Source organism: Euprymna scolopes, chromosome 37 (genome assembly GCF_053919585.1).
Source record: "Euprymna scolopes isolate OS-2025 chromosome 37, ASM5391958v1, whole genome shotgun sequence".
In the NCBI taxonomy this organism is placed as follows: Eukaryota; Metazoa; Mollusca; class Cephalopoda; order Sepiida; family Sepiolidae; genus Euprymna; species Euprymna scolopes.
Genome location: NC_136518.1, coordinates 52,257,021 through 52,275,404, shown reverse-complemented (window position 1 = coordinate 52,275,404; position 18,384 = coordinate 52,257,021). Strand labels below are relative to the sequence as shown.

General features: G+C 35.1%; 1 protein-coding gene across 1 annotated transcript in view; it reads left to right on the top strand.

The window, feature by feature from the left end:
- The window catches only part of LOC145261160 (ribosomal protein S6 kinase-related protein-like), a 98,855-nt gene that overhangs the window by 21,460 nt on the left and 59,011 nt on the right, over positions 1 to 18,384 (top strand). Inside the window, exon 2 of the mRNA XM_080119482.1 lies at positions 17,332 to 17,526. Within this exon, the coding sequence (XP_079975608.1) occupies positions 17,332 to 17,526 (195 nt within the window). The remainder of the gene's footprint in view (positions 1 to 17,331; positions 17,527 to 18,384) is intronic.

The following is an 18,384-nucleotide window of genomic DNA, read 5'->3' as shown; positions in this document are numbered from 1 at the left end:
GGTCTACAGACATAAAACTTAAGATATAGGTTATTTGAACTCATATTTGTGTTTTAGCCGGGGAAAATCTGTCCAAAAGGGTGAAAATTTAAAAAAATGGAATTTGCCAGGTGAAGGTCAAACGATGTCATTACAAATATGCATGTGTAACGTAATAGCTATTGGTCCATGTTTTAATTTTTAGTTTTGCAGCAAACATGGCTTCATAGGTCAGAGGAACATGAATTGTAAACCAAACATTTTGATTTCGATTCTCGGTGGTGGTACACAAGTCGTTTTTTAAAATTTTTTCTTTTTTAACTTTTTAAATCATTACTATATATTGGATCAAATATAATATAAATACGAAATCTGCATTAATCAAAATATCATGTTTAAGCATATTTTATGACCGAGCAATGCTGGGTGGCCTACTAGTATATATATATATATATATATATATATGTTTTATTTTTTTATTACCGTTTTTTCTGTTTAGTTACATTATTGTTTCAGCTACTCGACCGTTTTTGGTTGGTCGTCTTGTAGCCTCCTCAGACTTTACAGAAATGTTCGTTTATGGAAGAATGAAAGAACGATGTCAGGGGAGGGGTGCGAGAGAAGGGGAAAGGGAGAAAGGCATATTTGCTCTACAACAGTATTGAGCACTTTCCTCAGGTTTTTATTAATTACCACCCCTACTATATATATATATATATATATATATATATATATATATATATATATTCATCTTTTTAAAAGGAGTAGAAAGTGGATCTTATGTTTACTTTCGACAGCCATGTAACTCTGCTTCCCTTATTTTGTTCTTTAGTTCTCACATCCTATCATCCATAAGCCATCATCAAAGATTGCTCTTGTTCACTAGAGTCTGAGTAACAACAAGTCTCCTCAGATTTCTAGTACTTGCTACCTCTTTCAATAACCTTTGCAAAAGAATTTGCGTTATCACAACAGCCGCTTACAATTGATTTCTCGTTGGCAGCGACCATTGGTCTTCACTGGAATTCGGGTGGCAATAAGCCTGCTCAAGGTCCCAGTCGTCATTGCACTCAACCAGTGGAGGTCTGGTTAGTGCTTTCTTTCTTAGGTTTTTCCATCCTCCTTGACCCTCACTTATATGGTGTGGTGCCATACACAAAAAAAAAAAGAGGGGAGCGGTTATACCATTGATTCTATGTGATGTGCCTTTGCCTTTTACATCTGTAGTCATTTCTATGTGTTCAATTTGTGTCTGTAGTTCATGTGTGTTAGTCTCCACATTCAAGGGGTTTCCTTAATATTTCTGCAGTTTTCATTATTTTTATCCGTTGTATCTTTAGCCATCTCTCTGCATTCCAATCTCTCACAATTTTTTTGGGTTTTTTTCCAAAGTTTTTCGGTATCGTTCCTAGTGCTTCTACTATTAGTGGTGTTATCTTAACTTTCTTCATTTTTCAGATCCTTTTGAGCTCTCTGTCCAGTTCTGTGTATTTGCTCCACTTCTTATTGTCCTTCATCTTCACTGTTTGGACTGCTGGAACGGCAAAATCTACAATCTGGCAGGGCTTTGTAGTGGTCTGCATTATGTACTTTTCTAATTCTTTTTTGTTATTTAAACAGTCTTCTGTACAAAGCAGCTTTCTTCCTCTGTCTTTATTTTTCATATAGTTGGTCAGTATCATCTTTTGAGTGTAGTACATTGTGCATCGTCATGAGTTTCCTGGTCTTCTGGTCAAGATTCCTTCGTTCTTCTTTGGTCCAGATTATCTTACTCGTGATATTGCTCACACGTTTATTCCTTTAATTAATTTATTTATTGCAATTTCGCCCCAAACAAGGCACATTGCCACTTTGCTGTAGGGGGGCTACTATCAGGGACATAAGCTACAGGGGTACTATGTGGGGAGTTGGGCAGTAAGATGTTGGTTCACGTTACACTTGAACTTCTGCATGTCAGTACAGTTGGGGAAGCAGGAACTTGGAAGAGAATTCCAAAGTCCAGCGGTTCTGGGAAAGAAACTACTGGAGTTGAAGGCTCTCTTACATCTAGGGATCTCTACTGTTAAAGGGGTGGGATTTTGCTGCTTGTCGGGTTTGTCGGGGGATTTACGTCGAGGGGGCACAAGTGCTTGCAGTTCGTCAGAGCATTCACCATTGAATGTTTCTACTAGTTTAGTTTTGAGAAGTTTTCTTCTTTTGAAGTATTCCTTTCCAATTTTCTCTTTCATTTCTCTTGCTTTGATAGTGTCTGCTTCCAGAACTCCCAACTATTTGTAGCTATCATGTTCACTAGGCACGCTTAAAACAGAAGGAGGGAGTAAGTATTTTTAAAAATCTACCAAAAATCAAATAATTACCCAATCAATACAAAATTTTCACTGATTTTTAAGTGAAGAATGAACTTTATGATGGTCTATTTATTTTCATAATCGATAGTTATATATATTTTTTTTTGCCTACAACCCCCCTGTTCTTTATTTCTAGGTACAAATAGGCTTAAAATAATCAGCCGAAACTGAACAAAATATATTGTGGGGAGGGTGAGGATTGTAGATAAAAAAAAAAAAACTGTGCACACATCAGATTTTAAGGTTGAAAATCCGATGTGTTTAATTTTTCTATATCTGATGCTTTGAAGTGTGAAATTTGTTAAATATGTTAATATTTAATAATTATTATTTTTACGAAAACCACTACTTTTAAATCTTTGGAAAATAAATTAATAATTCTTTTTTAGTGAGCCCAATATTGCTAATATACTATCATATGGGAAATGCTTTGAAGAATCAATACCAAATAAGAAAAAAAAATCGATAAATAACTGCACATTTTACTAAAAATAACAATGATTTCTTTTGGCAATTTGTTGTTACGTGATATTACTTCATCTACGGAAAACCATAAGGCCTACAAACTGTTGATCTGTATTTACAGACAGCTATTACCTCCCCTTTTTCCAAAATTACGTTCAAGTCTGCCGCTATGCGATGCTACAATTTTAAGGGCCAATAAATTCAAATGAAAGTCTTTTTCACAAATTATGCTATAAAAAATTGTGGGAAAACTAATTTTTTATGGTTTATGGAAAAAAACAGTTTTATATGGTTTATGGAATAAGTATATGGTTTACAGGTCACAAGTGGGAAAATGATTGTAATCCTGAAATTAAAAATACATTCAATTTTTGAAAATAAAAGAATTTATGATCGATTTAAAACAAAAATATCAGGAAAAAAAAAGCAGTTTTAATTTATTTTTATTTACAAATATTTACTAGGAAAATTTTAAAGCTTGATAGAAATTAGTGTGAAGGAAAAAATATAAAATGAAATTAACATAATATTGAAGGTATTTTATCATAGCATCTGGAATTATAATTTAATTCAATTATTTAAAAAAAGGACATTTATTTTTATTCAGTTTGGTTAAATTAAAAAAAATATTTTAAGGGTAAGAGTGACCACGAATGAAAAGGGAGGGGTGTTATGTCATCCATTGTTGTCGATAAAGACCACAAACATCTCTGATTTTGGGGCTAAGATCAGAGTGTACTATCTGTTCTGATGCTACACTTAACCTATCCTTTCTTCGTTCAATGAAGGAGAAATCTTTCTAGACTGGGGCAATTTTTATGTTTGTTCTTATCCAGAGTGCCCCATTTTAGGGGGACCTATTTTCCCTACATTAAAAAACGATCTTGTGTCTAACTCTGCCCTCCTGAGGAGGCAAGTAAATAGGAACATCACTGGTTTGTCAACTGTTTGATTATGCCGTGACTTGCGCTTGACTTAGTTAAAAGTGTGGGGACTTACATCTACCACACTCTATTGTCTAGAAACACTTGGTCCTGATGGCAAGACAGGGTCAAGATGACCAAGTGTGATACTAAACAGCACCTAGCATCCCCAAAATGGTCACCCATCTGGCACAGGCCAGCCTCATCGTTGCTTAACTTCGAGGGTTATGTAGACAACAAATTATGTATATATGTATCGTTTATGAAAAAATTAAACCCTTATTCTTCACTTAATCCTCAAAACAAACGTTAGGATTAAATGAATTTATTTTGTCTTGTAAAGGCTACCATAGTTTCTTTAAAAGTAACGTTAAATTTTGCATTTTTTTTAATTTTGCCACACGACATTTATATATTGAGATAAAAGATGGAATCATTTGAAATTCAGGTACTTATGTTATAATATTTTTGCATATTCTTATAGCAAATCATCCTAAATCTAATTTAGACAAAAAATTAAAAACATAATTATTTCCAAAGCCTTTTTAAAAAAATATTCAAATGTGTTACCCATTGAAGCAAAAATTGCAGTGAATGGTGTCTTTTTGGAAAATTTTAAATTCTATTAAAAATATTGGAAAAAGTTTTATATTATTCTACTTTTCATATGATAAAATTCAGGCTGGAAAAAAGAAGTTGCTCAAGAATAATGGATTTTAATAGATTTTAACTCATTTAAAAAAAAAAAATCACCACCTTTTTTTCCTCCCTCTTTTTTGGCCGTGCCTAATGTTCACCTAGTGCCCTCATCTCTATTTGATTGGGTAGTACTATACCTTATGTTGCTTCCAGTTTTACCCATCCTCATGTTTAGCAGTGCGCACTTTTTTATACTAAATTCCATTCGGATATCCTGGCTAAAGGTTCTGGTTGTGTTAGCGCCTCTATTTTTTTTTTTTTTTTACAGTTTCAGGTCATCCATGTGCATTAGGTGGTTCATTCTTTCTTTTGTATTAGTCAACTTGTATCCAGCATGGCATTTTCTTAGTACATTGTTCAGGAGCATCATGGCTATAATGAACAGTAATGGTAATAGGGAATCACCTTTGAAGATCCCTTTTTGTATTTTGATTTCAGTTATGTATTGCCCATCAGGTGCCAGTTCAAGTTTCCATGTTCTCATTGCATTTTCTATTAAATGGATTATCTTAGCTGGTATTTTGTACATTTTCAGGCATTCTATTATCCATGCTTTTTCCTTTCTGGCATCCTTTTTGTTCCTCTGGGACTAGTCTGCGGTTATGAAGAAAATGATAAATTTGTTTCCTCAGTTGTGCTGTAAGTATTTTCCACATTGTAGGTAAACATGTTATTGGCCGGTAATTATTGGGGATGTTTCCTTTTTCCGTATCCTTTTGCACCAGTGTGGTTCTACCTTTGGTCATCCATTCTGGTACGTCTGCTTCATGAGTGCATTTTTTCAGGTTCTGAATTAATCTTTCATGTAGTGTTGTGAATTTCTTAAACCAGTATGTGTGTATTCCGTCATGGCTTAGTGCGCTACAATTTGTCATTTTTCGGAGGGTTTTCTTGAGTGTTTCCTTGCTGATTTCTTTCTCTGTGCCTTTTTTTGATTTGTTGTGACATTTCCTTTGTGTCTTTCAGCCATCCAGCATCTCTATTATTATCCTGTCGCTTTTCCCATATCTGGCTCCAGTAGCGTTTTGTTTCTGTTGGGTCCAGTTGTTCTATTTGTGTTTTGCCTCCATTCACATTCTGATAGAACTGGCTTTCATCATTTTCAAAGGTCATGTTTTGCTTGCATTGTTCAGACTTGGTATCCTCTTAATCTCCATACTTTTGTTGTTATTTTTGCTTCAATTCTTCCTGTTTCTTGTTGAGCCTCTCCCCGCTGGTCACATTTATACTTTTCCATCCTCTTCTAGTTGCTTTCATCTTGTTTTTGCTTTGACTTCTTTTTTAAGTTTGTTGATCTGGGGTTTCAGTCTCAATTCTTATCTAAGTTTTGTTGGTCCATTTTTCTTTCTCCGTCTTTTTTTTCTACTCTAAACTTCATACTCACTGCCTTTGCACCTGCATAAATTAAATTGTTTAGGTCTGTAATGGTATCTGTTAGGACGTATGGGAGGAGTTTGTTCATCTCTTTCTTTCAGCTTTTACTTTCTTCCACTCTTGGTTCCTTAAGGATGGAAGCTTTGGGCTTTTTTTTCCTCGTTCATAAGTTGCCTGATATTTTCTACTTCAGCTAATTCATTTTCGTTAAGATCTCTGTCCCTATGTTTCTTGTGTCCAAGTTTGCAGGTCTTCTACAGCTTGAGTTTCTATGTTTGGGGTTCCAACAAGGGGCATTTCTTGTCTGTTCTATCATTTGCCTTTCGTTGTATTTCATTCAGTTTTAGTTTTGAAAGCTAACCTCTATTGAGAATAAGTTTTGCTTGGTCTGCAATTCTTTGTTTGATGTATGCTAGTCACTGGACATGTCCCACAATTCTTTCATCCGTTTGCAATATCCTAAGTCTTTGTCAGACAACAAATATCGAAAAATTGGCTAAAACCATTAATTCCTTCACCCTCAACTAGGCACTTTTCTACAAGGAGAGGTTGCCTTTTTCGCCAATATTTTTGAAAGTCATCCCTTCTTTTCGATTGTCTAGCCTTAATTTAAACCTACATCACTTCCGGTTTGGTGATGGACACAACAGCAAAGACGGCAGTTTTTTTTTTGGGGGGGGGGGTCACATTCTTTTCCTCCTTCAACATATGGGTTCGAGCCTGCCTGCCTACCTACTACCACTTTTTTTTTTTTTTTTTTGCTCAACACACACCTCCAAACACTCGGGCACCGCCGGGCACCTGGGCTAATCCAAATATAAAATTCTATTTAATAAAGAATGACTGAGAGGTATGACATAAATTTTTAATCATTATCTTAATCGTTACACATAAGGTCACGACTTCAGTCCAATCTAGCCAGCGTTTTTTTTCTTTTCTTTTCTTTTTAACACCATTCATTACCGGAACAATAAAACGCTTTGTTTATCTTGTTGTATATTTCTGTTGTGCTTGCAAACACAACAAACACTTATGTATAAAATATATTAATACAGTAGAACCCCGGGATACGGCACTAAAAATTAATAACAAAATACAGTACACATATATATAATCAAATAACATCATAAATAACACCGTAAGGCGGGGTGAATACCGTAACCAGAGACCAAAAAAAAAACGTAACCGGGGGAACATATCCTAGTGCCACCGTATCCCGGGGTTATACTGTAGTACAGCGAAATCTTTAGATACGGAATTAATTGGCTTCGGCTTGATTTTCGTATCTTGAAAGTTTTTGTATCCTGAAAGGCGTTTTACACGTAAATCGTATAATCCGTTCCAAGCCTTATGAAAAAAATCTATTAAATTTTATAATAAGGGTAAAAAACAGAATTAAATAAAAGTCAAATATAACCTATACTAACCGTTAATTAACTTCACTTGCTATTATAATATTTTTTTTTTTTTTTTTTTTTTTTTTTTTTTTTACTTTGACATCCAAATATATAAAATTCTATTTATAAAAACGACTGAGAGATATGACACAATTTTTTAATTGTTATTTTGATCATTACTCATAAAGTCAGGAGATCAATCAGATCTATGGGAACGCAGGTGCGCGGAAGGAAAAGAATTCAAAGTGGAATGGATTATTTACTTTCTTACATCTAATTTGCGATTTCTAAGAAAAATAACAAACTCCCCCACCCGTTACAAAAATTTAAAAGAGTGCACGGAAAAAAAAAAAAAATTTAAAACAAAATCTTTCTTCAATCTATCTTCAAATGTGTTTAAAAAATTGTAATGCATATCTGTTCTGCGGTCAAGAAACTATCCTCTCAGGCTTTTACCTCCTCAAGTTGGGGGTGGAGAAACCTGTATAATATATGTTAATTTGTCAGGATATTATCCTCCCAGGCATTGACTTCCCCTTTGGAAGGTAGTGTAGCATATGTTCATTCATCATACCATATTTCCAAGCTAGCAAAAATATGCGACTGAAGGGAACTCGAGCCAATCATGACCTTTGTTGGAATGAAGTATGGTTCGGCTCCATCCTAAATGGTGCACCATCCAAGGTATTACCTCCTTCTTTAGGAGGAGGGGCTGGAGAGTAGATTCATTATTTCCGGTCACCCAGCCACCCCTAATGAGGAATGCTGATAGGTCTGGTTTCAGCTATTTTTATATCCAAACAGAGAACCTCTTTTTTGAGGAGGGCTAGTGGTATCTAATTTGTCCTGCCTTTCCAGTCTTGTGCCACATTTTGTTGTAATTTGAACTAATTTATATATATTAGTGACCTGGCAAGGCCACAAGGGAGACAACCGAAGCAACAAAATTGAAGCTGCCTGCTAGGACATTATATAAACAAATGTAGGCAAAATGTTATTGGTTTTAAAATATAGGTTCTTTTTTACCAATTTTAACCATTCTAATCTTCAAAAAGCCTGCATATTTTCATTTAGTTTCGTCTCATAGAACCAAACATTTCAATATTCAATTTGGCTACAAGTATAGAAAGTGTAGTATCTGTTCTTCAGATGCTGCACTTCCATTTCTTGTTCTCTTTCGGTGGAGGAGTAGTCCTTCACAACTGAGACAATTTTTTATTTTTGTATCTTTTCTCCACATTAAAAAACGACCCTGGTGTTTAACTCTGTCCCGTGGAGAAGCATTGTAAATAGGTACAAGTGTATATATATATATATATATATATATATATATATATATATATATATATATATATAAGATTTCTTCACCATATTCCCTCTGCTTCACTTTTTTTGTTATCAAGTAAGATCTTTAACTTACTTGTTGTTTCATCAATTACTTTTGCATGCAAAATCCGATCCCGCATTTTGCTAATTCCTACCCTCTGATGAGAAGGAAAGTATTTCTTCGAAACTCCGCGGATTAAGGACTATCCACTTATCTAGTGTTTCCTTTTCAGATTAAATATATTTTTAACTCATTTCAAAGTGTTTTTTAACATGTTTTATGAACTCTTTGCTCGTATATATATATATATATATATATATATATATATATATATATATATATATATATATATATATATATATACCATCTTTTTGGCAATTTTATAAGTTCCAAATCTCAGCGACTATTGATCAGAATTTAACAGATGAAGTCTCGTTGGAAAGGTAATCACCTGAATTGTGTAATGTGCTATGTGACATTTGAACTTAAGGTTACACATTAAGGGGATCATTCATCATTCAGAGCCTATTTTTGGCACTTTTTTACAGCCATAAAATGTTTCAACCATAGTGATTTGTTTTCCTAGTTTTGCATATGAATTACAAAATATCTGATACTTCCCCAAAACCTCTGGCCATAATGGAGAGGAGACTAAAACTTGTTATTATGGTTTCAAATGATCTGAAATAACAGTAAGGGGAGACTTGATTCCAAATATTTCTCATATGTTATATCTCCCCTTTTTGGTTTTCATACATAAGTAAATTTCACAGTGTATAAGGATTATTTGATACTGGAGATATTCATAAGTTTTAATCTCCCCTCCATCAAAGCCAGAGGTTTTAGGGAATATATAATATATATAATGTCCCCATTTTTTTCTGTAGTGGCTTTTGGTTAATGAGATAGATAGATTGTCAGTTGAATGATGAATATTATGAAATGATGACCTGAGTGAACAAAAATTGAACACCTACGAAGACGCATTATGACAATTAGTTGTTTACATTGGACGACCATATTGCAGTCTGCAGGGAAATGTATTCGACAGATGGAAAGTTCTTGGAAAGAAACTCTTTCCGTGGGAATTCTAATTCATGCTAAGCAAATGGAAGAAGAAAGGAAAGCTATTTGTAGTTGTGGAAGGAAGTCGATTTTACTTGAATAGAGTCTCCGTTATATGATTCATTCCTGGAATGATCACAAGAAGCAGTCAGCTAGCCTAGCAACATGTCTCCTCCTTCCTCGTGTGTGAGCTGAAGCATAGCACGATATCTGATATCAACAAGCCGGTGCGCACTTATACAAGGTCACTTAATCCATGTTCTGCTTCTGATTTCGAAAATAGTTTTAAGTACCTGATTTCCTGTATAAAATCACAGTTTCTGGAAGATTGTAGTACATAATATCCCACAATTCTTACAGATAACATGCGATAAGGTCTATGTAGAATTCAACCTAATAAGGGAAAATCTTTAAGATGTACAGATCCGTCACAGAACGAAGATGTCATATTCTAAAAATCATGTAATTTAACCAAGAAATTCAAATTTATAAGTAAACAAAAAGAGACTGTTTCACGTCGCCATCTTGAAAAAACAATGGCAGATAAGTTCACAATAATTCTAACTTGCGAGATCAGCCGTGTAATGCTAACGATTTCACATTAATCATTTAAAATCTTATAAAAATGATTTTCTTTATAAAAATAAATCTATTTGAATGGTCAATTTTTTGGAATGTGACAGTTTCAAATCATAAAGATTTTTCCTTAGGTTGAATTCTACATAGACCTAAATTGTTTTTGACTAATAATCCCAACGGTATTGTCTTTTGGCTTAGAATAATGAATAAGATTTTAATTTTTACTAATCTCATGTATTGCACCCCCCCTCCCCGCGCTTAAAAAAAAAAGTAGTTGGCCAAAAAGGCCTAGACTTGCTAGATTCTCACGCCCTCGTTTAATGTGGAGCCATACACTGCTGGTTCGCCCATACCTCAACCATTGCAACAATTGCAATCCATTCATTCTCTATTACGCTCACTTCCTTTATTTACAACCCATTGCCGCCCATGTACACTTCCTCCCTTTGGTAATATTATTATTATTATTATCAATACTACTACTATTATTTCCGAGTGAAATCGTTTAGACTTCTTGAGTGTGTTATTAAGTAAAGCAGTAACCGGTCATTACTTGTGTCAGAGAAAGGGATTTATTGTTTCCTTTTCCACAACCATTGCCGAATAGCTTTTGTTGTGACTGTTGTAATTGACATTAGCAACCTTGAATGATTACGTTGAAAACTCTTTTTTTATTTTTATTTTTTTAATATTTTTTTAATATTAACATTTTTTGGAGGGATTCCAGATAAACACTAGCTCGATGCCATGTACTCCCCCACTCCTTGTTTGTGCCAGAATCTGAATGCAAATTCCATGGACAAAGTTTCTTTCCTAGAACTGTCCACCTGTGGGACTCTGTGCCGTGGGCCTACTTTCCAGCTGACTACAACATCCTTGTCTTCAAGTCTAATGCAAATAAGTTCTTGTTGAGCAGTCACTTTAAATAATAAAATTTTACTCAATTTTAGCCACTGCCGATAATTACACTATTATTTCACTAACTACCTTACATTTAGTAACGCTTATCCTCGAGTGGTCTCTAGGCCTTGATAAGTAGTGAATCCCTTGTAATATATTACATACTTATATACTAACCTGGGTGCCCGGGTGTTTGGAGGTGTGTGTTGAGAAAAAAAAAAGTGGTAGTAGGCAGGCTCAAACCTGTAACATGAAGGAGGAAAAGAACATGAAAAAAAAAACGTGACGCCTTTGCTGTTGCGCCCATCACCAGACCGGAAGTAACAAAAGTTTAAATTAAGGCTAATCAATCGAAAAGAGGGGGTGACTTTCGAAAATATCAGCGAAAAAAGCGACCCCTCCCTGTAGAAAAGTGCCCAGTTGGGGGTGAAGGAATTAATATTTTTAGCCAATTTTTTAATATTTGTCGTCTGAAGGGTCACGCTTCAAAACGATACCAATCGCGGGAAATTCCTTCACATCTGTCAAAAGTTTTAGGCAGATATACAAACATACATACATACATTTAAACAGACAGGTGAGATTTATATTATGCATTATTATTATTATTATACACTTTTTGGTCCGTTAAAAACAGGCAAAATTTATAGCCCATTGAGTGCTTTATGCCAAATTGATGGCAGAATATGGTTAAATTTGTGGATTAAATGCTAATCTCTATTATTAATCCCTAACTGTGCATCGAACGGATACCATTATACTTAGTTTGCTGCACCTTATGAGAAAGGTCCATACAAAATTTCAACCCGATCGCCTCTATAGTTTCAGAGACAAAGAGAAATATAATATAGAGTTGTGTACACAATACAAGCATGGAGGGCGGTAGCTGTCCGATGGGTTGAATAACAACCCTTCCCACTGTCAGGAATGGCCCCTCCCACCTAGTTGTATGTCAATCTAACTTTGGGCTTATAACCGCTGTCATTCCTCTGATTGGTTCTACAATGTGTAGCTGAAGTTGTCTCTCCAGGGTGAAAGCCTGGACATTGGTATGGAGAAGTTGAGTTGACCAAGCATCAATATTCCTCTCTCTGATCTCACTGGTGTACTCCGGAGGAATGGTGGGACTAGTACGTCTGGGGCCAGCTCAACCGCTGTAGCTGTCAGAGACAGTGGGAAGTACCACACTGACTTGCCTGCGGAGCTCTGCTCCAAATTTTCTATAGGGATTGTTTCCCCTGGCTTTTCTGAGCCAATAGCTAACCACAAGGCAGTGGCACCCCTCACATGGTTTCGCTTGCCTGCTGAAGCAAGGAACCGGGGTATGGCAATGTGCAGCCACATGTGAGAAATTAGGAGATGGTTAAGAACCAGTGACACTCGTCTCCCCCCCCCCTCCCTGGAGGGTGCAGCAGCCGAGCTACAAAGGTGCTACCTCTTCCAGAGCCCCCTATATCCCACACTACTAACTACAAGCACGTATTGATGAAAGCAAAGTAAAAGGTCAAAGAAAATATAATTCAATAAAATATTTATGATATGCGGAACTGACTATGAAATAGTGTTAATCAAAACATACAAAGAAAGTGTAAGTGGAATGATGTATGTATGTATGTATGTGTGTGTATGTTGAAACGAACTGTCTTGGGATTGGCTATTAGTGATGGGACGATTCCAATATTTTTCTTGATTTCGATACAATTACTGATTCCAATACTGATTCTTTATAAATCTCTAAATGTTTTACTATAAAGTTATTTTGTCCTGATTACTGTAAAAACACATTTTTCATGTGCATGTATTATCTCAAATGTAAAAACACTTGTGAGAGTGTGATCTAGAGATTTTAGTCTTACTGGAGGTATAAATTAATAAATTTTTATTTTTTTTTACTGCAAACTATGGAAGACGTTTTATAAAAACAAAATAAAATAAAATAGATAATTAAAGGAATCGGTTTTAGCATCGGAAAATAGGCTTCAAATTTCCCAATTCTGATACCGATTCCGATACCCCAAAAAGCTCTGATTTTTCCGATTCTCGATTAATCGTCCCAACACTATTGCCTATAGTAGAAAGTCTGGGTATTGTGTATATGTGAGTGGAAAAAAGTTCTTATATATGTGTCTGTATGCATGTGTGTTTGTGTGTTTGAGCACATGGTGATAGCAGCTGTCAGTCCAAATAAGGGAAAGAGAAAAAGGGAGTCTGACTGATGCTATGTATAACAGATAGTAAGATAGTAAGAGAGAGAACAAGTTTGTGTATCTCTTTTTATAAGGCAAGTCAGGACCCCTCCGGGCATCATAACAAGGGGAGATAAATCGAATTTGGTGCCACATAGTGGCGCCAAATGTAATTGTTTTGAAAAGGGAGTTAATGCTACAGATTTTAAAAGTAAAATTGCAATATAATTAACAGCTGAGAAATTGAAAAACAAATCAAAATATATAACAAATAACTTTTGCCAAACGCATTAAAATTTAATCCTCTAGTGACCTGTATAATTTTTAAGTGTGGTAACTAATTGTAGATACGTAGGTACCTCCAAAGTGCATCATAGAATTACCTCCCCCTATATATAACATGATGCAACTTTAATATAAGTTAAAATTATAACTTTTGTATCATTTTTAAAAGGAGCCTAAAATAAACTAATATTAATTAAAAAAAAAAAAAAAAAAATTCAACATACGAAAATAATGAAAATGCAAGATTAAAATTGTGGGTTTTTTCTTTTTGTTTTTTAACATTATCAGCACCTTAAAACAATGTTCCTATATAGTGGCCATTTTAAAAGGTCAAAATTAAAAGAGTTGACCTTTGCAGATTCTACCAAATTCCTCTGCCAATTTTGGGTTTAAAGACTTGAAATTTTAGATGTAGGTAACTTGGACATGGATAAAACTTTGTATTTTGATTTGAGACCAAAATAATAAATGTTAAGGGGTCAAAATTGGGGTCAAAGTTAAAAGAAATTAACCTCTGCAGTCTCTACGATATTACTCAAGACCTATTTTGGTCTAAACATTTGAAATCTTACATAAAGGGTATTCACATGTAGGGCAAGTTATGAACAGTACATAGGGCCCGAGCAAAGCTGGGCTGAACTGCTAGTATTTAATAAAGCTGAAGAGTTTTTTTTTACAAAATGTAAATATTCATTATGTGTAAACGTCATACTTTTTTTTTAAACTTGAATTTGTAAATAGAAAATGAATTCGATTTTATGTTTTGTAAAAAAAAAAATAACGTTATTTCTTGGTTCTAATATAATTAGTTGAATTGCAAAGAAAAAAATTATTATTTTTTTTAAGGATGTAAATGATTTAAATTCAATAGTTTTCAACAATCAGTAGAATTTAAAGTAAACATTTAAAAAACATATATTTTCATCTATTATATAAAAGGGGAAACGTGTAACTTAGTATGTGTATGTGTTTGTAAGTTAATATGTGTGTGTTTGTATGTCGACCAAAAACTTTTGACCGACACATTGGGTATCATTAGAAAGATCAATGTCTTGGACGAGAAATATGTAAAAATTGTCCCAAAAAGATTAATTCTGTGCTGGTCAACTAAGCCGTTTTTTGCAAAGAGGAGGGGGTCACTTTTTCCGTCAACATTTTTGCAAGTCATACGCCTAGCAATCTCGATTTACATTTATTGTATAAGAAAAAAAGTTTGTCCGAAGGGTGCTTAGAAGATGAGGAAGAAATACGATAGCAGAGAGATGGTTGAGCTGAGCAATTTAGATGCTGCAGTTATTGATGCTCTGGTGACTTGCGATGAAAGCTGGATCTACTGCTATGACCCAGAGACCAAAAGACAGAGTTCCCAGTGAAAGCATGCTGGCTCTCCCAGACCCAAGAAGACCAGACAGAACAAATCCACCCAGAAACTTATGATGATCCCTTTTTTAATAGCACGGGCATGATCTACATCACTGGGTTCCCACTGGACACTCGATAAGAAATACTATGTTGAGATTTTAAGGTAGTTCAGGAAGAGACTCTGTCAGAAGAGGCATACACTCTTCAAATTGGTTCAGCCCACAACTCCATCCTTGTCACAGACTATTTGACCAAGATGGGCATCAAAACAGTTCCTCACCCTCCCTATAGTCCAGACCTTGCTCCCTGTGACTTTTGGTTATTCCCTAAGCTCAAGGAAAACCTTAGAGGCTGTTATTATGAGACAATTGAGGAGATGAAGGAAGCTGTGACGAGAGTCATTGACACACTAACATAAGAGGATTCCATGGGGCCTTCCAGAAGTTATTTAAACTGTACAAGTGCATTGCAGTCGGAGGAGATTACTTCAAAGGGGCCTAGAGTTTCATGTGTGAAGTGGCCATACGAAAAAAGGTCTGGAAACTTATTTAAGGCACCTTGTAACTTAGTCATTTTGGGATCTTGATTAATGTTTTCTTTATTTTACTAAAATGACTGATATTGGCATTAAATGGTCTAGAATAGTAACAATTATGAAATTGAGGCAGTCTTCAACCCTCTTTCCATGTCGATCGCAATGATAAGAACCTGTGGTGTAGTGGATAAAGTACTTAGAATATGTACTTAATATTTAATCCATGGAATAGTGGATCAACAACAAACTAGTAGAAATAAATAAAAACATAAACAGGTTGTTAAAGCCGAATAAAAAAAATACTTTGTTTCTGAATTATTTTGATGAGGATTAATAAATTGTATTATTTGGATTATCAAGCTACTGTTCTCATCTTGAGTGTTTTGTTTTGGTTGGCATAACCACCAGCCTTCTTCACAAACTGTTGAATCTGTACAGAATTTCAAACAAAATCTTTGATATAATCCATGGAGGGGGAGGGGGGGCGATCCATGGTATAAGAAATAAAGTAGTTGGTAAAATTCAGTTGGAAGTTACACTCCTCTGGAGCTTGAAGGTTCAATCTTCAGCGCGGGCGAGACTTAAAATACAATTTCGATTTACTTAGGACTTCTACCCAATGATGGCTGATAAAACGAAAGCAAGATAGCCCCCCCCCACCCCGGATTAAATCAAAGGTTTAATCAAAATTCTGTGCAGGATGAGAACATTAGTCATGTGTATTAATGATCTGAATTTTAAAAAGTAAAAAATAATAATAAGTTTTCGTTTCGGCCAACTATTCCTCTGGCCTTCTTCAGGTGGTAACCACGACGGGATAGGAACTCTGAATCTCCTGTGGCACAGTTGATAGGGACATTGAATCTCTACAGTTCTAGGTGAGAATTGTCTGAAGATAGCGGTTTCAATCCTACCCAAAGCCGGCCAGAGGCTCACTTGGCCAAACACGTGGTGAGATGACAACAACTATGGAAGGCAGTGATTGCAGTGAATTCAGTCAGGAGATTCAGAGTTCCTATCCGTCGCGGTTACCACCTGATGAAGGCCAGAGGAATAGTTGGACGAAACGTCGTGAAACAACTAAGAAAAGATGAGGATAATAGTCCGCAATAAATAATACTCATCTCAATAATGAATTCTAATTAAATAATATAAAAAATAATAATATAGAACTAGTGAGATCTGTGGAAATTCCACAGGGGATTCCTTCATATGTAATATACTGATGTTGACATTCTATAGATGTTCAGTGTAAATGGTGACGCTCTGATATTATTGTAGCTTTTTTTGTTAAAACTGCAAAAGTATTTATCTAAGCTAGCACTAACACCCGGCAAAGCCCGGTCGTAAAATATGCTTAAATATGATATTTTGATTCTTGCAGATTTCATATATATTATTATAGAGTTAATGTTCTATCGATTTTTATATATTATAAAGTTGTGATTTCAAAAATAAAAAAAGTTTCCAGATAACTTGCATGCATTAGCTTGAATCAAAACTGAAATAAAAACTTATGAAAAACAAAAAAAAAAAATATATATATAACTTGAGTTCCTTCAGGCATAATCGAAATTGAAACCAAAACTTATGAAGAATTTTTGATAAAATTATTTATAAAAAAATAGATGACTTAAGTGCCATCAGCTATAATCGAAACCAAAACTTACGAAGAATTCTTGGTAAAATTATTTATGACAAGAAAATGAAGTACATAACAATTAAAAGACCCGGATGTAAACATGACACAGAAAATAACACGCAGGCTATCGTATTAATATATAGATACAAGTCGCCTGAAACAAGCTTTTCATTATTTCAAAATAGGGCTTTCATAACTTGAATCAACTTTGGTATCCTATTTTATGTTTTACTGACTTTTTTTGTCTTTTCTTTGGTTTTTGCAGAGTTTTGTTCTTGATCCACTGCTCGTTCGAGGGAAGTCTCGAAGTTCTGCTCGTCTTACACGCTTGGCATCCAATGGCAGTATTTCAGATGTAGGGTCAAAGAATTCTGAACCACAAACAACAATTCCTCTTGCAGAGGCCTTATTTCTTCCAGAGTTTCCAGTTCGAGGGGATCTTGATACACAGGATTTTGAGGTATGATTATATATCTATTTGTACTTGTGTTGGCTAACCCTATTTCAAGAACAGTTGATCCGGTTGCTTTTTATGGCATCTCGAATAAGTACCATCTATGTATGCTCAAGAGAGGTTAAACTGGTTCCTTCTTTTATAATCATATTCTTTCAAATCAACCTCATCATATTTGATTTAACATCCTTTTACATTGTGCTACCACATGGCCCCACTGACAATTAACCGACCCCAGATGTTGTCTGCTGTGGCTTTGTTCTATATTTTTCATCATTCTTGTTCTGGCCATGTCGTCATCGTCTTTTTACATTGGTGACTGTCGATAGGGACGCATGGGTCTACAAGTAAAAAAAATAATACAAAATGCCACACAAGAAAAGCACAGACTCTGATGCTTCACTTATGTTAATTGAAGTCTAGGTGTGTTTCTACATGTTACAGTTCTCATCTACGTCCTGTCGAGGCTGGGTTAATCTGCTGCTGTCAGTCCATCTTGATTTCCCAAAGCTTTTCTGACATGGTACAAGCCACAATCTATCTCCAATTGTAGTCAGTCAAACTTTCCACCTCGGAGTTCGCCTCAACTAAGTGTCCAACTGCACCCCCCCCCAACCATTAAGTGTCGTTCTTATCATTCCCCTGATTCACAGTAACCCTCCTCTCAAAGTGCCTACATTCACATTGTTTAATCTTTAATCCATTGTTCTCTAGCTATCGGTCATTTGATCACTCATCACACCCTGAATTTACATCTACCCTTACCTCTCTTTGTCTATGATAAGAACAAATATCTGTCCATTGTCTGTTGATAAATCTATTTCCTACTTTATTTGTCTTCCTAGTTCCTTCCTCAATGGCCGC